Source organism: Chelon labrosus, assembly GCF_963514085.1.
Source record: "Chelon labrosus genome assembly, chromosome: 14".
NCBI lineage: Eukaryota > Metazoa > Chordata > Actinopteri > Mugiliformes > Mugilidae > Chelon > Chelon labrosus.
Genome location: NC_140347.1, coordinates 11,728,404 through 11,754,509, shown reverse-complemented (window position 1 = coordinate 11,754,509; position 26,106 = coordinate 11,728,404). Strand labels below are relative to the sequence as shown.

General features: G+C 46.5%; 1 protein-coding gene across 1 annotated transcript; it reads right to left on the bottom strand.

Annotated features, from left to right (window-relative positions):
* Positions 1–2,255: 2,255 nt before the first annotated feature.
* rps6kc1 (ribosomal protein S6 kinase polypeptide 1) lies at positions 2,256–26,023 on the bottom strand. The gene is made up of 16 exons (XM_084560473.1): positions 25,843–26,023; positions 24,838–24,873; positions 23,569–23,689; positions 23,081–23,196; positions 22,906–22,999; positions 22,766–22,819; positions 22,263–22,670; positions 20,837–20,961; positions 20,533–20,631; positions 18,322–18,369; positions 17,615–17,747; positions 13,854–15,527; positions 12,281–12,370; positions 6,991–7,073; positions 5,393–5,488; positions 2,256–3,672 (listed from the first exon to the last, which is right to left on the bottom strand). The coding sequence occupies exons 1-16, from the start codon at positions 25,942–25,944 to the stop codon at positions 3,571–3,573; spliced, it is 3,381 nt and encodes a 1,126-aa protein (XP_084416599.1). The 5' UTR covers positions 25,945–26,023; the 3' UTR covers positions 2,256–3,570.
* Positions 26,024–26,106: the final 83 nt, after the last annotated feature.

Here is a 26,106-nt window from a genome sequence, read left to right as displayed (position 1 = left end):
CGTCTGTTTGACGGCTGTTTCGTTTCGGTGTCAGTTCCGAACAAAATAACCCAGAGAAGCTTCAGAGCGGCAGAATCCTTTATGACTGCAAGTGAATATTCTCCAGGACATGAATAAACTGGTTGAGTTGTGAAGCAAAGATCTATAATGAAACTATATTTAACTTGTATTAAACTGACGGAAAGAGGAAAGTGCAGAACCTGCAGAGCACATCATGTGTAAACCTCCAAATACATACAAATCAGACAATGCCATAAAAAGAAACGTGTCCATGAATTAAAGGGATTCTTTACGTAGAGCGTGCAGCATAACGTGCTCTGAGGGAGTCTGCAGCAAATCCAGGCTCATCTCACATCGACGCTGAGCAAGATTGACAGGTTTCTTCTCTGAGCTCGAGCGAACCTCTCGCCCCGAGTGTGTGTGTAATGTGAGACAGGTCTTGCGTCGAGCACTAATCAGCCCAGACTCTTGACCCCCGTGGCAGTAAAGCCGACACAAAGGGAGCGCGCTGCGACGCCGCTAACAAGCGTGTAAATGAGCGCGTGTCGTTTCAGGTGGCGGTGACTGAATCAGAATTTTCTTCAAATGGCAAAATGTCACATTTCTGAAGAGATCATAAGGCAGGAATGTTAAGTGACTGGACTGATCTACAAAAGAAATATAACTTGTGTACAGAGGTTTTCCAGAATCCGGCTCATATGTTTAACTGAAACCTTCCTCCGTTGTTCTGACTGTAAGTGGATTTCGCTTCATTTGGACTGAATCTGGCCAGCTGTTTTGTGGGATTAGGTCTTTTAGGTCTAAGATAGTCACAAGATTTAATCAGAAAAAAAATAAAAATACTACACTATATTGCCAAAAGTATTCACTCACCCATCCAAATAATATAATTCAGGTGTTCCAATCACTTCCATGGCCACAGGTGTATAAAACCAAGCACCTCGGCACGCAGACTGTTTCTACAAACATTTGTGAAAGAATGGGTCGCTCTAAGTAGCTCAGTGAATTCTGGTAACGTAAAATGACAGAGCGGGGTCAGCGGGTGTTGAGGAGCATAGTGCACAGAGGTCGCCAACTTTCTGCAGAGTCAATCTCTACAGACCTCCAAACTTCATGTGGCCTTCAGATTAGCTCAAGAACAGTGCGTAGAGAGCTTCATGGAATGGGTTTCCATGGCCGAGCAGCTGCATCCAAGCCATACATCACCAAGTGCAATGGAAAGCGTTGGATGCAGTGGTGTAAAGCACGCCGCCACTGGACTCTAGAGCAGTGGAGACACGTTCTATGGAGTCATGAATCATGCTTTTCCATCTGGCAATCTGATGGATGTATCTGGGTTTGGCGGTTGCCAGGAGAACGGTACTTGTCTGACTGCGTTGTGCCAAGTGTGAAGTTTGGTGGAGGAGGGATTATGATGTGGGGTTGTTTTTCAGGAGCTGGGCTTGGCCCCTTAGTTCCAGTGAAAGGAACTCTGAATGCTTCAGCATACCAAGAGATTTTGGACGAATCCATGCTCCCAACTTAGTGGGAACAGTTTGGAGATGGCCCCTTCCTGTTCCAACGTGACTGCTCACCAGAGCACTAAGCAAGGTCCATAAAGACATGGAAGATAGAGTTTGGTGTGGAAGAATTTGACTGGCACGCACAGAGTCCTGACCTCAACCTGATAGAACACCTTTGGGATGAATCAGAGCGAAGACTGTGAGCCAGACCTTCTTGTCCAACATCAGTGTCTGTAAGAATGGTCAAAAATTCCCATAAACACACTCCTAAACCTTGAGGAAAGCCTTCCCAGAAGAGTTGAAGCTGTTATAGCTGCAAAGGGTGGGCCAACGTCATATTAAACCCTATGGATTAAGAATGGGATGTCACTTAAGTTCATATGAGCGTAAAGGCAGGTACATCTCCTGCATGTGTCCTGCTGCTTCCTGGAAAACTGGAAGCTTGTAGTGTCACACACGAAAAAAAAACGGCCCATGCGTATCAACTCCTGCTGGATATTTACTACACTGCATGTGTGTGTGTGTGTGTGTGTGTGTGTGTGTGTGTGTGTGTGTGTTTGCATGTCTGCGTGTTCTCTCACATCCCGGTCACAGTGACACTCAGCGGGGGTGGCAGCAGCTTTCTAGGAGCATCACGGGCCCAGCAGACACGACGGGTTGTAGCCTCAGAGCCGGCGCGGCGCGGTCTCACCTCCTCGCGTGTCAGCAGCGCGGCTACACAAGAGTCACCGCCACGGTTCGTGTACTCATCCAGGTATATTTATTGGCGTTTTTCAGAGTGCACCGACAAGACAGGAGAGCACGAAACGAGTGAGCGTGAACAGAAATCAGCGAAACGATGCGTCTGTACGACAGCACGTGGAATATGAAGCAGGTCATTTGTAGTATTGTTCTCAAAAGCCTCGTGATTATACAGGAATTGATATATGTCATGTTACGTATCCATAAAAATGTAAAAGTCACAGATATTACAAAATCACCTTTAACGTCTGGGTGGCAGGTTAGTGGGCGGACAAGTTGCTCAAACACACAAAACACACATGAGATCAAATAAAAAACAATAAAATAAAAAGAGGATTTGGCTGACATGGCAGTAAGTGATTGATAAATCCAGTCTGTTTGACACCTGGGTGTACCTTTCGCCCGGCACGGCATCCTTAAAAAGGGTTTATCTACAAGACACACGGGTTATTTATTGTTCCGACACATTTCTCATAGTAATAAATATATCACACGGATCCTACATGCACAAAATGCAGAGTTGTACAGTGCAGAGCATGTCCTCTGACGTCGATAAAAAACAAACAAAAAAAAAGGGCTGGTTTTTAAATGCGTCGCTAATGCCTCGGCCTTCTTTGAGTGGAAAACACTCGCTGTCCACACAGGAAGAAGGTTTGATCGCTTCTTTTTTTTTTTTTTTATCTATTATCTATTAAATAACTTAATCTTATAAGTAAATACTTCACTCAACAACACCCATGTCCTACCTATAAACATTTTGTTCATTCACCTTGCATAGTGTCCGTCTTATGTTCATGGAAAAAATTGGAAAAAGTTTTGATCATGTGGAGCATCTGTTCACGTCCTGTCAGCTAATCTCGGCAGATGGAAACAAACCGAGCGTATTGCAACGTGGTAAACTCGAGAAGTCATCGTGAATCGTTTGAATAGATAACTTACAGTACTTAAGTAATGCAGTGAGAACATCCTACTCCCATTTTGGCCTAAAACTAACGTAGTGGAGCGTGAAAGCTAATGGATAAAACTGTGTAGTGGATCGTCCCTCAGTACACACACTTACTGTTTAAATTATTGCACCGCACGTGTGTGAAGTGTTCCCTGCGTCGAATAAACGTTACACAGTAAATGAGAAACGAGCACTGCACAAAGACGGTTATTCTGATAGTTGGCAAAAAAAAATGAAAAAAAAATGGGAGATTTTATGTATAGAAATGCACAGTCTGGATTTACTGTGAATCTATTCGCGTTTCCAGTCCGGAGGGGGAGTTCATACTCTCCCAGCATCCTGCAACTCTGGTTTCCACGGTTCCGCAGTGCCGCACAGCGTCTATTTGGGCCAGTCCACCGTGGCAAAGAAGGGGTGGGATCTGATGTCGTCCGCCCCTCCGACGCCCGCCCCCAGCCTCTCCGTTGGGTTGTACTGGAGCAACTGCACAAGAGGACGGAGACGGAAAAATATAACAGTATTATTTCAACTAGTGAGTAAAAAAAAAAAAAAAAAAAAAAAACGCGATTAATTAATTACAAAAAAATTATCGCGTTAAAAAATGAATGCATTTAATCGCAGTTTGCATTCTAAACAACGCTCAACTTTTGTCACTGCATGATGTCCTGGTACACCGATTACACTGATGCACACGTCTGGGCTCGGCTAACCGCTACCAAAATAGAGGAAATCGAATAAAAGCACGTTGCTAGGACTGATGGAAGGCAAATTTTATTTAAAAAAAACTACCTGATGGAAGCCTTGATAAAAGCGGGGTTTTGTGCAAATTGTGCAAAACAGAGTTTGCATACCACCGAAGCACTTCAACCCGACGGTGCCATCTAAATGCAAAGCGTGTCGCAGCGAGCACAGAAATCGCCAGAGCTGTGAGCGCTCTGCGAACAAGATGTGTCGGCAGCCCAAACTGTTTAACCATTTAAAGTCAATACTGTTCTGAAATGGCGCTTTAACTTTAGGTCTGTTCAGTTTTGACCAGTTTCTGCTATTGAAATGCAATTAAATGCATTTTTCCAGACAATAAAAGAGCTTGAGTTTACAATATTTATGTCTGTGTCTATTATTTAAATCACTAAAATCCATTGAAAGTAAAAAAAAGTTGCTTTTCTGGGCAAATACTGTTATGCGATTAAAAATGCGATTAAAAATGCGATTAATCGAGATTAATTCATTACAAAGTTTCAAATTAATTAGATTGATTTTTTTTTTTTAATCGAGTCCCGCCTCTAAAAAAAACAAAAAACAAACATATTTTCAATGATGAAGTATCAGAATCTGAAATAATAGTTTGTGACAAAGCATTATAATTATTAAGTTAGTACACTGGGCCTTTTCTAGCTTGGTCGTCCCGGGAGGCCGGAGGAGCTGTGGCTTTAGCGGTGATAGAAGCAAAACTTGAGTTTGGGATGAGAGTGAAGGGAAAGCTGATCCGAACTGTAAACTTATGTCCCCATGAACTTGGAGTATTGGCCGAAATGGAGTCTTGAATATGGAATTAGTTGCCTGTGTAAGATGGCTGGGAGCTCGGAGTAGAGACACTCCCTCACCTCAAAAAAAGAGGAGCTGAGGTGGTTTGGATGGAGACGGTTTACCAGACATGACCAGCTGAGGGGTAGAGACCCCAAGATAGATCTCTCTGGAGGAATTACATATCTCGACTGGCCGGGGAATATTTTGGGATTGCAGGGAGAGAGAGATGTCTGGAATGCCATGCTTAGCCTGTTGTCACCGCCACCCCACTTCGGATGAGCAGATGAAAATGGATGGGTGTGATGAAAAGTGACTCTATATGCATGAAGATTAAACAGCGTACAGTAAAACTAAGACATCAGGCAGTTTAAATGGATCTGAACACGGTTTAAGTTGTCATGGTGGTGTATGCTTGCTGTAATCTGTCTGCAAAATACACCTCTTCCCAATCATTTACTGTAGTTCTAGTGTGAGCTGGTATTTATTTAATTATTATTTTAATGAAGGGACAGACCCATTTTAGCTCCTCTATTTATTTCTGTATTTATTCCATTATTATTGCTGTTGTTCCCTTTGGGTTAGACTTGCCATACCTTCTCTTGGGAGAGGGAAATCTGATTCTGTAGATAAATTGACCATTAGAAGTACAGAACAGTACAGTACAGTAGACTCTCACCTGCTCCAGCAGAGACCTGGCCTCCTCCGAAACCGACTCGGGGATGCTGAGAGCCGTGTGGCGGCCGATTCCCGCCGGATGGCAGCGCAGCAGAGACTGCGCGGAGGGAAGGAGCAGTGGAAAGAAGGGAGACGAGATACCGATCAATATAAAACACACGATCGCAGCGACACCCACCCAGGAGCCCGGGTCCAGCCGGGACGGGACAGATAGGAGCCCGGAGAGCACCTGAAACAACACTGATCGCACCAACGACAACAAGTGGCGTTGTTGCTCTTTCTTGGATGTGAAAGTCACAGAAAGTATGACGTGGAAAATATTATTGTTTGTTCTTCGTTCACACGGGAGGGGGAAAGCTTACTGGAAGGGACAATAGTTGATTTGCAGTAAATACAAAAGCCGACCCAGGTCAAAAAAAAAAAAAAGAAATTTACACTTTCATAATAACTGACGGTGGCAACGGCAATTATTACTGAAACTTTAAATGCTAGAGGAGAGCGTATGCGGCAAGTGAAACCCATCAACTGTTTGTGTTTGTACTGGTGGACTCTGTGTGTTTTTTTTTTTCCTCCATCAGTTAGGTTGGTTGCCTCCCCTCTCTCCCTCTCTCCCTCCTGATACGTGCTGCAGGAGTTCTGGCTTCGTTCCTAGCCGCAGTCAAGACTGCTCCAGGCAAGATCTTATCCTGCAAGGATCAAGAGACTCTATGTGTGCCTGCCTGTGTGTATCGGTGCCAGGACCGTACCAAGACATAATCATCAAAGGAGACATCTGTGTGACGGCGCTCTCTTTTTCCTGTTTTTTTAAACCCAGGTAATGGGGCTGTATTGTTTAACATGACAGCACAAACCTAACAACCAAACTCACGTTTGGGCCATTAAAGAGAAGCACTGACAGCTGATATTAAAACACACCCAGCGGCAATCAGTTACAGTTTATTCAAATTTAATAGACTAACTTGAAGAGACGCTCTGCACCTGCACTGGGCGCGTACTACTGTGTGTATATATTTGTTCTTCCAGAGAGCGGTAAATTATAATTAGCATGTAGGAAATGGATTCAAAACAAAAGTTTCCTCCCTAGCCTGTCTTGAAAGACGCTCCCTCTGATAATGGACCAGGCGAGCCGCGGCACCTTGAGAGCCGCCCCCCGGTCCTCACCTTCCACGCCGATCCGAGGTCGGCGTGCTCCGAGCTCAGCGCTGCTCTAGGAGCCAGCGAAGGGGCCCGCGGAGAGCCGACCCCACGGCCCGGCAGATGGAGCTCAGGCTGGGGGAGAAAGTCACACCGACACCCCTGGCACTCCCCGAGAACCAGAGTAAGAGACGGCAGCCAAGACGCACCTCGCACAAACGCACGCACGCACACACACACACACACACCGAAACAACAAACTCCACCCACTCAAACACACACACACGCACGCACGCACAGACACGCGCGCAGAACCGCACACAAACCTGGCACGACCATAAAGAGTGTGAGAGAGTTGAAAGCCAAGACACCTACAGACATCCCACAACACCTTAGCAACAAAGATGGAAAAAACAAACAAACATTTATCTTTTTTTTTTGTTTTTTTTGTGCTTTTTGACTCACCGTGCTTGTCAGGAGCTCAAACAGGATGGCGCCCAAGCTCCACCAATCACACGACGGCGTCTCCTCGCCGATGCCTCCCACCTCTGAAACCGGAGCAAGAAAGAGAAAAAGAAAAATCAATAAATTAACAAGCAAAGGAAAGAAAATGTGCTGCGGAGAATCAACCAGTAATAAACGTCAAATAAGAAAATAACCAAACTAATTTTATTTTTATTTTTTTTTTAAATCCCAGGCTATTTAAATTACCTCGCGCTTAAACCCTTAACATTAAACTGTTTCGCCCCGACATCTCGGATTACTTAATATTTCATTGAGCTGAAGTAATCAATTCAAAGCGGGCACAAAAACACGGTCACAGTCGCACATGCACGCACAAAGTGTGCGGCTCATAAAAGGGCGATTTGCATAATAAAAAGCAGTTAAATTGAGGAAACCGTCTGTGCTGCAACTTCACACCATCTGCATGACCTGACCTCGAACACACACACACACACACACACACGCACGCACACACACACACACACACACACACACACACACACACACACACACACACACACACACACACACACACACACACACACACACACACACACACACACACACACAAAACAATAAGAAATGTAAAGCGGGAACACTTGAGAACAAATTTGGATCCAGTTTCTTTGCTTGCGTTTATTTTTAGATCTAGATTATGGCCACGGATAATGATTAGTTTCATTGTCTGTTCATGCGGTGGTGACAGTCTCCTTCCTTGATTTATCTGTCAAAAAGAGAATTTAAAAAAAGTAAAACCCTGACGTAGTTCAGTAGAAAGTCCATTAATCAAAATCTTCTTTGTCTTGTCGGGAAACTTCAAAGATTCTCAGCAGGAAATCCTTTGACTGAAGAGATCAGAGAAGTTTTCTGTGATCTGTGAAGACTGTTCTCAGCCATAAAAGTCATGATATATCAAAAAGCGTTAAAACAGGACTTGTAGAGTTTCTCGAAGGCTGAACTGGACTTGGACCAGCGGCGAAACGTCCAGTCGCCTTCCTTCAACGCTCCGGGCTGTGCTCTTTTACGCGCTCACACTTCCAAAAACCTCCTAAGGTGATCCGTTCATGGGAGGTTTGCTCACAGCTCGCGGTCTGAGCCACCGGGACATCCACAGTCTGTGTTTAAGTAAGACACAGAAGAGTGATACTTGTTTGCTAAAGTCAAGCGCGTCCTCGTGCGCGCATGGCGACTCCACTGGGTACCAGATGGCCGCTTAGCTTCCCCTCTCCTCTGCTCTGCTCTGCTCTCCAAAGGGAGGGAGGCCTGGTCACCCAGAGGGCCCGGGACCAGGGGTCACGTCTGTGTGCGCCCAGGGACCAGGCTCCTCAGCTGGGGGAGCAGATTAGACAAAGACCCTTCATCTCCTGGAGGCTGCCGGGAACTCCGGGGCCCTGTGCAGCTCTCTTGCAGCCAAGGTTAGAGAGGTCTATGATACGACTTGCACGTTTCCTATACACACACATGCATTCACAAACACACACACAGCCAACTGAGCAACCAGTCTTCAGGGCTCCCCAGGACGACTGTTTTGACAGCCAAGGAGAGAAGATCGTCATTGAACGGACCAGTGATACCTGTGTAGTTATGAGCTGGGGGGAAGATACTGGACACACACACACACGCACACACACATCTCAGAGCAAGGTCGATGTCATCACAATAGATTAATGTCTAAGGAGCTGCAGGGAGAGTACAGTGGAGCTGGCTACACTTACCGCTCTGTCAGAGCGAGGCAGGGAGAAAGGGAGATCGAGAAAAAAAGAAGAGGACGGGAAGGGAGAGTTAACTTCAGGCCATGGGTCATTCAAACCCCTCTCTCACGGCGCACTACACGACGCGCACGCTCTCTCCGATCCGATCGCACCTACACGCCAACCTCAACAGCCCAGCCTAAGAAAACAAAAGGACACCGAGGACAACAACCCGTTGCGTTCACCTCGCGGCCTCTTCCTCTTCTTCCCTTTCCTCTCAACAATGCAGTTCCCTCCTGCTTTGAATCTTAATCACACTCCATCTCCTCCCTCCTGGGGGCCATAAGGAACTTTCTCTCTTCTCCTCTCGGGCCAACTTCCCTAAAAACCTAACCGACAGTCATTACCAAAAAGGGGAAGCGAGGTGCGCGCAGGTAGGAAGTAAGGAAGGGGTCGGCGTGCGACGTTCCAAGACGAGGCGAGGCGAGGCGAGGCGAGCTCGTCCGCAGAGCAGCTTTCGGGGCGAAAACTGAGCAGAAGACGCAAACGCACGGAGGCGAGATATAAAAAGAGCAGTAAAGCAATTGAAAAAGACACTAAACATGAGCCGAAATAGAATGAAACGCATAAAATGGGAGCATAACAATACAATACACCATATGTAGTGGTTCATATAAGACAAACGAACATAAAGGAGACATAATAAGATTTAGTTTTAGGTCTGGGGACGGTTATCCGTGCTTTATAAAGCAGCAGTTAAATCTCAACGTCACTTATTGGACACGCAGGAAGAGAACTGGCCGTTATCAGGTGCTGGTGTTTGATAAAGACTTCTTTAATTTGACTTTAATTTGTCTTAATGCAGCTTTAAAAACACCGGTCTGCGTCTACGGCCGCCCCCGGACTCCTGGCTAGGTTTCTAGTTTTTAACATCGGAGGCCGAAGATTCAGTTTAGCACGGGTCCAACACTGTTGACGTTGTAAATCCGCTCGTCATCTGCATAATAACAGTAAAACGTTCCCCCGCGCGCTCCCTGTCGACAGGTTTGACATAACCAAATAAACATATTCAAAACAAACGCGCTCGCACATCTTCACGCCGAGGGCCCCGCATTCAAATCGCAAAGCAGAAGTACTTTCAGGGTACGGTTTCTTCCTTGAAAGGCCCTTTCAGAACAATCAGATAGCCGTCACCTGATTGTTTGGAAAGGTTTGTTCAAGGAAGAAGCTCGGTGTCAAAAGGGGAACTGGGTTTTTATTTTCCAGTAGATCACGCACTGCAGAGCAGGTAAAAGGATAAAAAAAAATAAATAAAAAAAAAAAAAAACAGCGCGCGCACGGCGGGGTCCTCAGTAACTGTCTGGTTACCTCAGAGAGGAAGAATAATGAATTTCCCCTTTCTTAGACACTGAAGACAATCAGCTTTGGCCTTGCTTCCTTCTCAGCAGAACAATAAACAATTCCTGTTTCTGCTCAGAGTTACAGTCACTCAACAGCTAGTTTCTTTTTTTTTTTTTTTTTCCTTAACAGAGAACAAAACATTAGCCACCTGATGTTTATCGGTCGCGATGAAACGGCGACTAAATAAATAAGCAGAAGTGGCCCGGGCAAACAGATTAATACCCCGACACTCCCGTGTTTTCTGGGTGTGAATGTGTGCGTTTTAAAAACATGTTTCCCCTCCTTCTGACACACACACACACGCAGATATAGACACAGGCGCACACAGCGGAGGCCCCCCTGCTAGCTTTCTGGCAAACAGTCATAAATCTGTCATCAGGAATGAAGCCATTGCTCGAGCTGACCCTGTCTGGATAAACAGCAATACATAACAAGGGCAGGAGAGACACACAGCCGCTAACCTCTGCAGCGGCGGTGTGTGTGCGCACGTACTATACATACATCTATATACACACACACATACGCGGCGTAGGAGTCTGCAAGTATGCGGTAAACGCCAGCAATCTGAGTACAGGATGGACATATAGTTGACTGAATTTAACGTTTAGTTGGACGGGATGAAAAACAAGTAAAAAAGAAAATGAATCCAAGTGAGATTGGTTGCTGAACGGCAGCGTAACACACCCCCTGCTGGCGGCTAAGAGGTATTACACGCGGCGATCCACATGGGAGCAACAGACGTTTAGCAAACAAGACCTTTCACGCCTGGACAGAGGTCGGCTCGCTCCTCGGCGCACTTCACCAAGAGCTGCCTTTCCCGCACCGCTCGGCGTGTTTTACCGGCCCCTCTCCCGCCGTGTAATATTCCCCGACTCGTGACGTGTGCGTGAGCCGTCCGGAAATTAAACACAGACGCTCCGCTCGAGTTTTCTACGTCTACCTGTACGGGATTAGATTCGCGCGCTAAAGGGCGCTTCAACAGACGTAGAGGGGATTGATAGACACATTCAGTAACTTTGAAAGAGTATTACTTATAGATATTAAGTGCACGTTTGGTTTCAGTTTTAACAGAGCCATTTTATTGGACATTATCCATCAAGTCCACAAAAAAAGTACCTCACTGCTTCTAGCGATGAGAATAAACTGACATTATTTACAGCAGCAACTTACGGTGCACATGTCTCTGCTCAGCACTTAGATTTTAAGCTGCATTATGAATTGAACTCCTGAGATTAACTCCTGTCTTTAGGTCATCTACTGCGAGCCACTAAAACACACTCTGCCTCTAAATGCTTCTACGTCTATTAGACAGCTTCTGGACAAGCTGCTGCTAAAGGAATAAAAAAAAAAAACAAAAAAAAAAAACAACGAACACTCTGGATATTAAACAGGGCATTTGTTGCTTTCAGGTTTATTACAGCGGCGAGATAGTGTACGTCCCAGACAAAAGGAGGATTTAAATCTGAAGTGACCTTCCCGGCTTGAGAGAGAGAGAGAGAGGGTGAATGTGAGAGAATAGTTTAACGCAAGTGTGCGGCTCGTCGTTCTCGGCGGTTTCAACAGATGTCTGCGCGTTTAAGAAAGGAGGCTTCGATCGAGTTTAAAGCGCCGACGCCACGGGAAACGAATGCCCCCGCAGACGGGAGCGCTGAGCGGGGGACACGGTGCTGCAGTTGAGCAGCAGTTTGTTTTCGGCAGCTTTTTTTTTTTTTTTTTTTAACACAGCGTGCCAGAGCTGCCACGAGCCAGCCGAGGGCAACACACACACACACACACACACGGGGTCACCGCTCGGCCGGGCTGACTGCTGCGCAACAGCACACTCTGCAGGACGGCGCGACCGCAGCAAGGTCCAAAACGCTATTTCAATCTGGAAGGTATTTAAAATGCAACATGACACTATTAAGATTTAACCCTATTAAAGTAAATGAATATAACTGGTGCATTTAGTCTTCTATGAGTTTTACAGTATATGGTTTACTTTACAGTGGGGTAGGCTAATATGTGGATATGAACGGGGGTTTGGTGGACACAGGAAAGAGGATTAAGAATGGAAGTAACTCAAAATATCTCAATATGACAAAGAAGAAAACTCACACAAGAGATAACAAGAGAAAACGAAGACATAAAGTGTACTGGTGTGTTAATAAATCTCTCACCCGGTGCACAGTACATGTTGGCAATGGCCTCCTTGTCGCAGGACTCCTCCACTTCACACCAGCTGCAGAAGTAGGTAAGCTGAACGTGACCTGAGGAGAAAGCAAAAGACAGAACGCGTCAGTCGCCCACTGTACGCCTCTCACCAAACCCCGCACAGTCATGCCGTCACTCCGCCACTCAACTTTTTCCCAAACTATTAACTCACCTTTTCGAGCACTTCCTTCCCCTTCCTCCTTTCCCGCCTCCCTACATCCCCTCCGCGAGCTTTCCAAGCACACAGCCCCGGCGATTACTCCTGTTTAGCGGCTACCCGTTAACGCTATCATTAGAACTAATGGTGTCATTAGGTAGCCGCGGCCATTAGCCCGGGCTAGTCAGACTGATGCACCACACTAGGCCGTTGATGGGCCCTTTAGAACAATAATTACCACCAGGGAGACGAAAACATCCACTCAGCTAATTAGATGCTTGTTGATAACGAGGTGGAGAGAGATGATTGTAGGACGACAAAGGAAGAAGTTGAGGGAGAATCTGTGACCTCGTGGTGAAACGGCGCTCTCGCTTCTGGAAGAGCCTTTCGCTCCGGTAAATGGATAAGATCACGGTTGACTTATAGATGCAGTTCCTCAGTCCAGTGCTGCATGGACTATAGCTTGACTCGACTTCATACGAAACAAGTTACTTAGTTCAGGGTAAAAACAAAACAAAAAAAAAAAACGTGGCATTTTTCTTCTTTTTTTACACGCTTGCTGTTGCCTTCTCTTTTCAGTGAAACCAAACTGGCAGGATCAGTTTTAAGGAGGTCTTTTAGGAGGCGTAAGAAGTCCTTGCAATACATAAATCAATCAGCCACAACATTAAAACCACTGACAGGAGAAGTAAATAACATCGACCAACTTGTGACAATACAATGTTCTGCTGGGAAACTTTTGGACCTGACATTCATTCGTGTGGACGTAACTTAGACATGTAGCACCCACCTAGACCAGACCAGGCACCCCCACCCCATAGCAATGACACTCCTTAAAGGCAGCAACCATCCCCAGCAGGATGCACAAAAACCGTTGAGGAACAACTCAAAAAAACGTGAAGAACAGCACAAGGTGTTGACCTGGCCTCCAAATTCACTAGATCCAAAACTGATCAAGTATCTGTGGGATGACCCACGGAGGCCCCTCCCCTCAACCCATAGGACCCAAAGGCCCCCACTAACAACATACTGTTACCAGACACCACAGCACACCCTCAGAAGGCCCATGTCCATTCTCTGATGAGTCCCAACTGTTTTGGAGGCACAAGGGAGACCTACACAATATTAGGAAGGTGGTCATAATGTTATGCCTGATCTGTGTATATATATATAGTAGGGATGTACCGAAAGTTTTAGGCCGAAACAACCGCAGCAATTTTCGGCCGATAATGGCCCAAAAGTGCATTTTCGGTTTTCGGCGATAAATTTTCGGCCGAAAACTAAGCTGATTGTTTCTTTTAGGAAGTAAAGGAATATTAACTTTTCATATTCTTACATAAATTATTGTTTAAAACCCCGCACAATGGAAATACATGTCTCACCTTGATGGTCAAGCAAGATGTTATTGGGATTCAGGTCCCGACAGATGATGCCTTCTTGGTGCAGAGAGTCCAGGGCCGTCACCATCTCCACCGCCCAGCACCGCACAAACTCCTCCGGGATACGAGCTTGGGACACGGCCAACGACAGCTCGTCCAGCTCCGCAAACAGCCGCGACACTTCTTTATGAAATTCGTTGCCACCTGTATTACTAATAGCTCTTGATGATCCACCATCAAGACATAATAAACTCTCGACTTGCGCGCAGGCCTCGGTCCCGTTTGCGGCCGGGGGGAAGCCTGCGCTGTCGCCGTCGGGGCCTGAGATCACGTTAGCACGGGGCTCTGATTTCTCACTATGGGGGTCGGTATCTGTAACGCCCGTGTCGACGGGGAGGTCGTCGTTTTGGCATTCTTGATTAACGAACAATTTGTCAGAGGCCTCCTGCCCGAACGTCAGGCTGAAGTCGTCCCAGAGCGAGTTGAAAGGGGAAGAGGACGCAACACTGGTGTCGCAAGTTGCAGAGGCCGTACATAAAGATGAAAGCTCCTGCTCTAGCGGCTGCTCCTCCCCATCCTCAGGCTGGACGGGAAGCTGTAAAACATCGGGCTGGACGACTTTTTGAGGAGAGGCCGTGACCTCGAGACCCAGGCACACTCCTGAAGTGTCTAATTCCTCCTGTAAGGGGTCTACAGCCCCAGTCATTACAGGGAGGTTGACCAAAAGGTCCGGTGGATGACTCTCATCCTCGACTACCGCTTCTTCAAATGAGATGACTGGCACCGACTCGTTGGAGCCTTTATCGCTGTAGTCCAAGCCCCAGAACTCAAAGCCGGGGCCCTTGACCTCCTGAGCCAGCTCCGGAAGATCCTCAGTAACATCCGAGCCCAGGTCCGACGTAGAAAAAACGGGCGCCTGCTTATGGGAGAGGCGCTGCTCTCCTAAGTCAAGACAGGCCACCTCACTTGCGCTGTCTTTGCTGTCAATGCGAAAAAACTCCATCGGCGTGTGCTTGGACTCGTCCAAAGACAGAGGCGCGGAGGGGGAGCGCAAAGGACTGAAGACGTCGCCCTGATCCCGCCCCTCGCCGCGGCATTGTTCGCTATCGTTGGCGAGTCCGCTTTTGTCAGACAGCTCGCTGAAGAAGCCAAGCTCCTGAGAACTGATGGGCGACGAGAGGCTGTCGTTGCTAAGCAGCGAGCGGCTACGCGAGGAGGTGGTGGTGGTGGTGGTGGTCGTGGTTGCGTTGGGCACCTCCAGCGAGAGCATCTCCTGCTCGCTCTTCTCTTCGTCCCCCTCCTCCTCTAGCGCATCTGGCTCAACTTTATCTTGTTCGTACTCATTGCAAAGCGTCAAGTAACTGTTGGTGCACTCTTCTTCAGAGGTAGCTCCAGAGTCTGACTGAGCCCCAGTTTGATCTTTGAGGCTGCGAGGGAAAATGCTCTTGAGAGGAGACGCAAAGCGCTTCTGTCTTTGCTTCTTTTGCTCCGAGACGCAATCTGAACCAGCAGAAGGCCCCGAATCGCAACTGGCCGAATCTACTTCTAGCTGCGCAACAGTATGTCGTGGAGAGTGTACCGCCGCCGTGTGGCTCTTCTGGATGAAGGGGATGTCAAAGCTCTCGTCCGGGCTGGAGTTGCGCAGATACTTCCCGACGTGAGACCACAGCTTCCCACCTAGAGATGAAAGAAACAGAGTATGAAGGAGGGTGCATGACCTGGGCAAACAAAGGTATTAGGAGACGAACTGAGGAAGTAGAAGGAAAAATGCGCCATTTCTAGATCACAGATTACAGTCCTCTTCCACTAAAAGGAACTCAGTTACTTCACTTTTTGTTTTCCAATCAGGGTAACAATCAATTTTGTTCCTGGACCACAGTTCCCATTTCTAAAAAAAAGTCACTGCTTCTCGGAGAAGCAGCAACATCGAGGCTTCTCTTACTTCGCACAATAAGCAGGAACAAGGTGGAAGCAAAGAAGAGGAATAGTTTGTGTTGATGTTCAAAGTTGTGCAACGGACATTCAAAACAATCTGCACCAACACGGAGTAAGCTCTTGTCAGCCCTGCAAATACATATTTGAAGGAGCTGTGAACTAGACGTTAGAGAAGCAGATTTAGAACTGTAAGGTCACTAGCTCAAATCCTAACCCCAACCCTCGACCTAACCTCTATGACCATGGTACCTAACCCCACAAACTGCTCTCCAGGTGCCTTGTATGGCTGCCCACGCCTCCTAGTGTACTCATGTTTGTTCAAATGCATGGGTTAAAATACATATTCCTTGTGGATGCTTGCTTGTGTACCTATTTATAACAATCAGGCACAACATTATGACCACCTTCCTAATATTGTGTAGGTCTCGCTTGTGCCTCCAAAACAGTTTTGACTCATCAGAGAATGGACATGGGCCTTCTGAGGGTGTCCTGTGGTGGCAACAGGATGTTGTTAGCGGGGGTCTTTGGGTCCTATGAGTTGAGGGGAGGGGCCTCTGCGGATCATCCCACAGATACTTGATCAGTTTTGGATCTAGTGAATTTGGAGGCCAGGTCAACACCTTGTGCTGTTTTTTTGAGTTGTTCCTAAACTGTTTTTTTATTGTGTGTGCTTGTGTCAGGCTGCATCCTGCTGGGGATGGCTGCTGCCATCAAGGAGTGTCATTGCTATGGGGTTGGGGTGCCTGGTCTGGTCTAGGTGGGTGCTACATGTTTAAGTAACATTCATGTCAATGCCAGGTATAAAAGACAGAATATTGCCCTGTCACAACTTGGTTTGTGTTATTCACTTCTCCTGTCAGTGGTTTTAATGTTGTGGCTGATTGGTGTATTTCCTAACCATTGGCAATTCAACTCGGCACTTTTATAGATCTTCAAAGATGCTTGCACTTCAGCTGTACCTGTGTTAACGTGTCAATACAACAAAGTATGTTCACACAGACTCTGTGCAGTGAACCGCTTTGTTCAGTCGCAAACAAAACCTTGAGGAGAAAAACACCTTTTCGCCACTTTGCAGACATGAATCTCACTTTTCCGTCTATGAAAACACTGCATCTAAATAAATTTGGCTAAACATCCACATAAACAAACGAGTGTGCGCGCACACACACAGCTGCAGTGTGAGCAATTGGAAGCCAGCATCTGTTGTGTGTGATGAGAATAAATAGGGGAGTTCACAGTGATGATAATGATAGCAGGGGCAGCTCGATGGCTTAGAAAGTAAAACCATCCACATGTTGTTTGGTCCAATGTCACTCAGGTCACCCCCTCCCCCCTTCTGCCTTTCTGTCTCTCCCCGTTCAGCTGCTTCCACGTCAGAAGAACGACGCGCAAGCAGCAATCTTGAATTTTCCGCTTTTGACTGAACCGGCATTTGATTAGGTTTATTAGATCATGTTGAACAGCCCCGTATGATATTCAACACTGTCCACTAATATTAGCTCAAGGGTGGGTACGGGCCGCGCCAGATTGAATAGGTTACAGGGCGTTTAAAAAATATGGCTGCCTTTCACCGTACGCGCTCACCCGCTCTCGTGCGCGCGCGCGCACACATCCTAGAGTGAGTGGGATGTAAGGAGGCCCAGGTGTTGGCATAGCTAATGAAGCGTGGCGCCACCTGGTATTCAGAATAATGACCTGTGACACACACCCATCTCTATCAAACATCTGTCTGGAACAAGGGCACAGAGAGGGGCAGGAGATGAGAGGAAGGAGGGGAGGGAGGGGAGGGAGGGTCGGGTGAAGGAAGGGGAAAAGAAGACGTGTCTTACCTTCGGCGTACTGCAGCAGGAGGAAAACGGTGTCTTCGGAGACGATGAACTTCCTCAGCTGCACCATGTGGGGCACAGAGTGAGGCATGATGGTCCTCTTCGCCCGCCCGCAGTCGCTGCTCTTCCTTAGACCCTGCAATACGGAGGCGAACGGTTAAAGGGTAAGTAAGCACGGAAGTAATCGACGTGCACGTAAGGACGAGAGGAGAAAGGGGAAATTAACCCGAATAATAAGGAGGAGACGGCGAGGAGGAGGCGAGCATTTAGGCTACGTGAAGTGTAAGGCGTAAAACAAATGAGCGAAGGAGTTGCGGCAAAGGAGAAACCTTCCATTACAAGTGCCAGCCATGCCCCGTGGCAACCCAAAGTCACCGGATCCATCAAGCTACATACCGCACATGACTTTAAAAGCGCCACACAAATCTATCAGCGCAAAGTTCACATTGGGTGCGAGAGCGGGTGGGTGTCAGAGTGTGTGTGTGTGTGTGTGTGTGTGTAGTCATTTGTGGCAGCGCTGCGTGTTGGCATCTGGCACACGTCTCACACCTGAGAGCAGAGGAGCTGACAGGGACAGGCCCATTAGAATCAATTACACCGGTCACACACACACACACACACACATAGGGGGCTTTCTGGCACACTTCACACTTAACAGTCGGGACGACGGGGAAGCGGGGCGAGACACACGCACACACATTACTACTTACTTTCAGGATGAACGTCTCTTGGGTTCTCTTGTCCATGACCAGGAGAACCTGAGATGGAAGGGTGCCATTAATTGCCGGGTACGAACAGGCATGCACAGAGTGAGATGATGCAGCGGCTACGTCCTCTGGAGTGGTGTTTTTCCAGAGGCCGGGTCAGGGCGTGCACACGGGGGTCGCCGCGAGATAAATGGACGTCCCGAAATTATGCGAGGAAAGCTAAAATGTTGGATCAGGGGTCGCGTTAACTGAATATCTTCCGTCATTGACCTTTTTTTTTTTTAAAGTGACGGAAAAATCTGAAGGCCGTCCGTCATTTTGACAGATTGCAATTCACACCCCTGACCACTTGGTGGCGAGTGAGCTTATTAATTGGCTCTTGTGTCTCATCGCAGTTTGAGTTCCAAACATCGGCTAACCATAGACCATAGACATATGTCTCTATGCAGAATATATGTCTATGTCTATAACAAAATGGAATTTGCATACCACCGAAGCATTTCAAGCCTACGGTACCGTCTAAAAGCTGTTTACGCTAGCAGTCCCGTTCCGAGCACGGACAAGACGTGTCGGCAGCGTTGACTGTGGGCAGCCGAAACTTTTTTTTTTTTTTTTTTACCATTTCAAGTCAATATTGTTCTGAAAAAAGTACTTAAAGTTAATGAAACTTCAATAAAAAATTAAATGCTACTGAATATGTCTTTATTATCATCTTAAAAAAATTAAAGTGACGGGTAAAAATAGATTACGACGGGATTTTTATGACCCTGTCCGTCAAAATGACCGACAATGAAATCGTATAGCGCAACCTCTGTGTTGGATCCTGTCGCGTTGGAACGAAGCAGTCGCGGTCATGTAACTCGGATTAAAAAGAAACGCCTAGATATGCGAAGTGCAAAAGCCATATGGTGGGGAAAAGGTTCAAAATTGAGCAAGAACAAATACGGGGGAACAGTGCAGTCATTTAAAGACACACAAAACCAAACTGATGGTCAACAACATTTCATGTATTTCTTCCCTGAGCCACAAATATTTATTTTTTTGGAGCATATGTGCTCCTTGAAAACTACCGGAGCTATTAAACGTGTCCTGACAGAGATAGTAATGGTTAGCTGTAAATCAGCTAAATGGACCCAAATGTCCACAAAAAAAAAAGAAAAAAGAAGTTCCAACCATTTCTCATTTAACTTTCCCCCGTTCTCTCCCTCTCCCCCTCCGCCTCTCCTTTCTCCTCCTAATATCTTCATTTCCTCCCTTCTTCCGCCTCCATTTTCCCTCTGACATCTCCATTGCTCTTCTGCTCCCTCGCCGTCTCTCGGGGGAGCGCTCGAAGCATATGTGTGTAACCCCCGGTGTGTGTGTGTGTGTGTGTGTGTGTTTGCGCGCTGTAAGTGCGTGTGCGCGCCCTCCCTCTCCATGTGACCCTGACTGGGACCAAACAGGTGCGGGCTAAATGGAAATGAATGGAGCTGTGAGTAAACAGAGCGGCGGCGCTAGCCAGGGCGCTAATATAATTAAGAAACAAACATCAGGGAAGGGGGGAGGTGGCGAGGACGGGGGAGAGGGGGGGGCGGCAGGGTGAGGAGCTCTCTCCATCTGTCCCCTCTGTCCCCATTTAAAGTGAAAGGAGGAAGGAGGAGGAAGAGAAGTGGAAAGCCATTACTGGATAACTTTGTTTCCGCTTGTGTTTTTTTTGTTTTTTCTCTTTTCTTTACGCCCGGATGGTTTTTGACATATTGGATATTTCGGGCGCACCTCTACGGAGGAACACGTGTTGGTGTTGTGTCAACATTTTCCTTAGGGTTTTTTTTTTCTGTGTGTGTGTGTGTAGGATGAGCATCATCGATTCAGTGTTGTGTGTCGCTTTCTGAGCTGCTTGCCAAGTCATTTCATGGCTGAGTGGTGAAGTTGCTTCGCAGGCAGCTGGTTGAGAGGACCGGCAACCCAAACTGACCTTGTGGTAGTCATAAATGATGCTAAACATACACACACTCAGCCCTAACCGTACATCAAGTAAATCTATTACGCTTTATTGCCTCGGATAAGGGAGGCGGTCGAAGAAGGAAAGGACACAAGGAGGAGAAACTCGGCGACGGACGCCGGACGCGTTCTGAGCCAAGATAATGATCGAATAAATGAGCGTCTGCTAGTGGAATCATTTGAAGATAATTCTCTCAAACATTTATTTATATCACTTCCAGATAGTAAACTTACCTTATCGATGACCCCTAACACTCTGTAAGCTACCAGTTCTTCAGATGGACTCTGCTGCCCTCCTCTGCTAGTGGATGAGCAGCACTGAGCTCCAAAGACCTTGAGAAAGTAAAAGAAAAAGCAATCCGTTTATTAAAAGTACGCTAATTTGCCATTAAAAACGAATTCACAAGAGACATCTGACCTAAGTAAAATCTGAAAAGCAGAAAGTCATGGTTATAATAGACTCAAAATAGACTTTTTGTGATGTTTTCCTCGCTCTCTGAAGTAGTCTGAGGACCATAAACCACAGACCACCACTCACCACTGTCTGCGTTGAACCTTGACCCATGTTGCTTCTCAGATGCTGACTGGATATTTGCTCTGCGCGCATCAGATACTCAGCAGTCTTCTTCTTCACCGCCTCTCGCCGAGTGGCGCTGGGTTCGCCTAAGGGAAGGAAATCAATAATTATTCAGTGCAAAGTAGTTTCTACAGAGCAGGGTTTGTGCACTAGCATGTGTTTGTTGGACAAAGTAGCGTGCTATTAATGTTGCAACCTACTGAGCAGCAAAGTTAAAGGGGAACTACTGTTTGTTACAACCTGGACCTTATTTCTAGCATAAAACACAATCTTTTGTGTCATTTGGAGTCGTTCGGGAGATATTTAGATCTGCGTATATCCATATAGTGGGAGTGACTGGGGCACCGAAACCCAGCCTCTAAATAACGCATTATCTGCCGTGAAACTTGTTCATTTCACCAATATTTTGTTATGATACGCTAGTGATATTGCCCGTTGAGTCTGGAGTTACCCGTTATCATCGTCCGTAGATTTGTAGATTGACCTACTAACCTCTGATCTGGATGATGTCATCTCTGAGCGCCGTGCGCACCCGCAACGGTCGGCTTGTTTACCTGTAATTTGCTACTGCTATGGTACGTCCACAACCTCAGAATCTGAAAAATATTCAGCCATGTTGCAAAAAAATAGCAGTAGCAAATTACAGGTGAACAAGCCGACCGTTGTGCGTGTGTGTGTGGCGCTCAGAGATGACATCATCCAGGTCAGAAGACATCATCCGGGGTCTTTAGATTGACTTACAGACCCCGGATGATGATAACAGGTAACGCCGGATTCAACGGGGAATAGCACTAGCGTACGATAGCAAAATATTGGTGAAATGAACGAGTTTCGCGGCAGATAATGCGTTATTTAGAGGCTGCGTTTCGGTGCCCCAGTCACTCCCACTATATGGATATACGCAGATCTAAATATCTCCTGAAGGAATACAAATTACACAAAAGTTATATGTGTGAGTAAACAATCGGATTTTATGCCAGAAGTAAGGTCCAGGTTGTAAAAAACAGTAGTCCCCCTTTAAGAATGATGTGTTAAAGTTTGGTCTTTCTACGCTAGATGTGACATTACGTGATGTTCTTAGGGCACTGTTTTTAAAGTCTATGGGCCAAGATTTCTAATCAGTTACATACTCTAGTCTTCTCTAGTTCTCCTGCCTAGAAATTAAACAACATTTTTAAAAATCTGTATAAAGGTATGACAATGGAACCTTATTCTTCTGACGATTCTGCATTTGCACTTCAATGAAAGTCTTTGTTCTTTGCTTAAACTTTGGGTAAAGGGAGTAAAACCTTTACATGACATGGGTTCAGTGACAAAACACACTCCTTCGGTCCTTCGGTGGCATTCAAGTGGACACCACTGACCTATATGAAAAGGCCAAACTGACCTTGCACTCCTTGCAGCAGCAAGTCGACTCCGCTGCGGTAGCACGAAAAAGCTGCCTGGTAGTCCTGCTCTTTTTCCTTTTGCACAGCGAAACAGATGAGCTCGCTGGCTTTTTCCAGGTAGTCCGACTTTACGTCCTTGGCTTTCTTCACACCGCCGGAGAAGAGCGGCGTTCGGCCTGGCCAGCTGACCTCTGGGTTCGGAGCTGAGGAAGCGGGGACAGCGGCAGGAGACGGGGTGCGGCGTTCGTGCAAGGAGGGCAGGCGAGGGCTGCAGCTGCTGCTAATGTTGGTGGCTCCCCCGTGTGGCTGGTTTGGGGAGGTGCGACCTGAGGCCATGCCATCATCCAACTCGGCCAAGGAGTCTGTGTCCACCGCAAAGGAGGTCAGGTCGCTGTCACTTGACGGGCCTGGGGAGGACAAGAACCCGCATATATATACACTCCACACCAGCCGAACGACTCAAATCTAATGGAGGTGAATTTGTGTGCGATGCAAACTTTACCTCCATACTCGGACGTGATAGTCAAATCATCTGCACCGCTGACGTCTTTTTGAACTGAAAAACATGCCCACACTTTTCTAAGCCAGTCTGAATGAGGAGGTGTCGTGATTTTGGTGGCGGCTTAATGCGTGTGACCCTACCATCGGAGCTACAGTCTGACAGACTGTCAGCCAGGAAGTCAGAGAAGGGCTCAGCAGGTCCAATGAGCTCTGAGCCGTCGTGGACCTCACCTCCCTAGAAAATTATAAAAAAAATACTGCAGTTAATAATCTTTCAGGGATCATTCTTACACTTTTGCCTGTGTGTGTCAAGCACCTTAAAGAAATCTTGGATGTGCTGACTGTTGTAAAGAGCGGGGATATTAGCGGAGAACTGCAGGAGATCCTCCGAGCACTGTCTTCTTTCTTCGATCACAGAGTCATCAAAGCGACCTTTAATGCACACATGGATAGAAAGACACACACATACGTGATACCTCCACTGAGCTAGGGATCATATCAAGAGAAGTAATGCTTGTTTACTGAGTAAAACGCTAATAAGATGCCTCAAGTGTACTGGGCCGTTACACACTAAATCTATGGCTGGTCATTTGCCTTCAGAGAGCATCTGTGCGTCACAGTCTGCCTTTGTTTTCAGTAGCTCTTTGATGTCTGTTCTGCGTGTCTTGCCTTTACAATTTTTGTTGTTTCAGAATAGAACCACAACCAAAGGAAAGAGCAATTGCAATGCAATTATTATAAAGACAGGCTTGGTTTCTATACGTCTATCTAGGCAACGTGTCACGAGGAGGGTTAGTTTCTTACCGAAGACCTTGGCCTTAGCAAAGGGAGGAAACAGCTCAGACTGGCTACATACATTCTTGTGCAGCTGCCAGAGATTGTGATGGAGCTTCCGGAAATCACTGTATCTCTTCCATACCGTTATCTATAGAGAGAGACAGAGGGGAAATGGAGAGAGGCAGAAAGGGAGCGGACTTAACAGAGGAGGAATAGGTGACTCTGTGAACCGTGGAGCTTCACCCGATGGATTACATCAGTTTTATTTACCCAACACCGCCTGAAGATTTGACTTGATTTTATATTTGTCTGTAAATTCAACAGAGGCCCATAAGAGCCTCAAACGACCGGCAATTGTAACATAAGCAACTCCTCCAGTGTTCACACATGGGTTTACAGTCCACATCTCATCATCACCTTGTGAAATAACGCTTCAAAAACAAGTCTGAACAAAAACTCTCGCACACAAAATAAAGTCTTTACTTACTTCGTGGGATATGGCAAAGCATAACGGCCTCACGTTAAGACGCAAGTCCGTTTTTGCTAAAACCTCGGAGCCTGCCGCTGAGGACAACTAGACCGTTCGCCACTCCCAAAGAGAAGCGAAACTCACTAATGGAGGCTTGTGTGTCTCCATTCAAAACTCTCTCGCTCTGTCTCTCAGATACACACACACACACACACAATGTAATTGACATCAGGCGTGCTGCATTAAGGGCTGGTTCCAGGCTGCACAGCGTTCCTTTAGTGTGTCAGAAACGCGAATCAAAACGCACGTGAGCTGGTTTTACTGCACGTTCGCGGACACATGATGAGGAGTTATGTGGTTAAATGTCTGTTCTGTCTTTTAAATGAATAAAAACCAGCACAGTGATGAGAGATTTGGGGAAAACCGCACTTGGAGGAGGAGACGGGCATTCCCGAATATCTAATCTGTGGACGTGTAGGCAGTTAAGTTGAATTCAATTTCTGGCCTGAAGCTTTGACTCAAAAAAATCCCACTTCTAAAGAGGAAAAATGGGGGATGTACATGTAAGCACAACATGTTTTCCACAAGTAGACTTCTGTCACTTTCACTTTCTATTTGGTTAAAATCTCCCAGATCATGACTGTGAAACTGAAACAGTTTAAATGTCTAGTGGTTTTAGCTAAATCTCGACCTGAGTTTGGGAAAATTACAGAGAAAATATTTGACCAAACCTCTTTCAATCAGCCCATCAAGCCCATTTTAACCAACTTAAAATGTAAAAGGTTTGCACGTATTTACAATATAAAAACAACGTCTGCGCGTCTTACCTCTTGCACGTCCTCTGGGTTCTTCCTGGAGATTATCTGTGTAAAAGAAAAAAGGGAGAACAGGACTCAAGGATTTGGAAACTCTGCGCGAGCCGCTACAATAACGAACAAGGACCCCGCTCTGGCTGCGACAATGACTGCATTATGAAGCAGATGACGGAAGTCTTGAGCGTCAGAACGAGACATCGCCAAGAGCCAGGCGGGGACAAAGACACTGAGACTGTCCCGAATGATGGGAAGAAAGGGAGCGGGCCCGTGTACTGTAGTCACTGGACTCACTGAAGGTCTTTATTAGGGGATGTACTCAACCTGTGAGCTGCTGTGTGTGATCAACTTTGACAAAAAGGAAACAAAAACAAAAAACAGCTTGGTTATAATATAAAGCCATAAAAGCAGGTGGATGTGTTCTGGGGTTTTCTTCCTGAGTTAAAATATGTTAGCATAAAGAGACTTATTATTATAGTGGAAGATGGACTTTTAAAGAATTAAAGCCACTAAAATGTGGATCATTATTAAATTAACCCTTGACATTGTTCCAAGATCACAACTTAGCTGAATACAAGGTTTGCCTTTATAACAACAACAACATTACTGATAATAAGGTATTTTTGATTGGAAACGTTGCTTAAAATATAACCACAACACGAGCTGTCCTTTTTTTTTTAACTTGCTAGCTGCTTAGCATCTCAGCAGCTAGCTAACACCGCAGTGTATTGAATCAGCCTGCTTTATATTGCTAATGTTATTTAGCAACTACACAACCCACTAGGGGTTAAAAAAAAATGTATTTTAAAATGTAAGCAAGTCTAAACATATCCGTTAGCTACACGTGTGGTGTCCGTTACCGCTGTCAGCTCGTTATTAAAAGGTTTCACTGCCGTTTCTAATGTTTTTATCATCCGCATCACATTAGCCTGGCTAGCACGGGTCGAGCTAAGCGTCATCTAGCTAATAACACCTAGCATCAGCCCAACCGTTAAGAGTGCCCATCATCGTTTCACTCACCGTCGCGGTGACCTTGTACACCGTGTAGCCCTTCTGGTGCTTTTTCGGATCCGTGACAGTATAAAACCGAGCAAGTTCTCCTCTGTCCCGCTGCGATATCATTCTGAGAGAGACAACATTGCCGAAGCTACCAGCCGGCTAGCCGTACACACATTCATTCTCTGATTGCAGCCAGTCACTGACAACGTCCGCATGTACTTCGGAGCGCCCCCTGGAGGGACACCCGCGGTACTGCAGGCGGCACGTTGCCATAACGGACCCATC

What these genes read in the sequence shown, in the direction of transcription:
- rps6kc1 (XM_084560473.1), bottom strand. Translation starts at nt 25,944, where the DNA reads ATGATATCGCAGCGGGACAGAGGAGAACTTGCTCGGTTTTATACTGTC. An exon ending in TGCTAAGGCCAAGGTCTTCG is followed by an intron (nt 23,197 to 23,568) that starts GTAAGAAACTAA and finishes TGTGCATTAAAG; the next exon opens with GTCGCTTTGATGACTCTGTG. An exon ending in CAACATGTACTGTGCACCGG is followed by an intron (nt 7,074 to 12,280) that starts GTGAGAGATTTA and finishes CTCCGGTTTCAG; the next exon opens with AGGTGGGAGGCATCGGCGAG.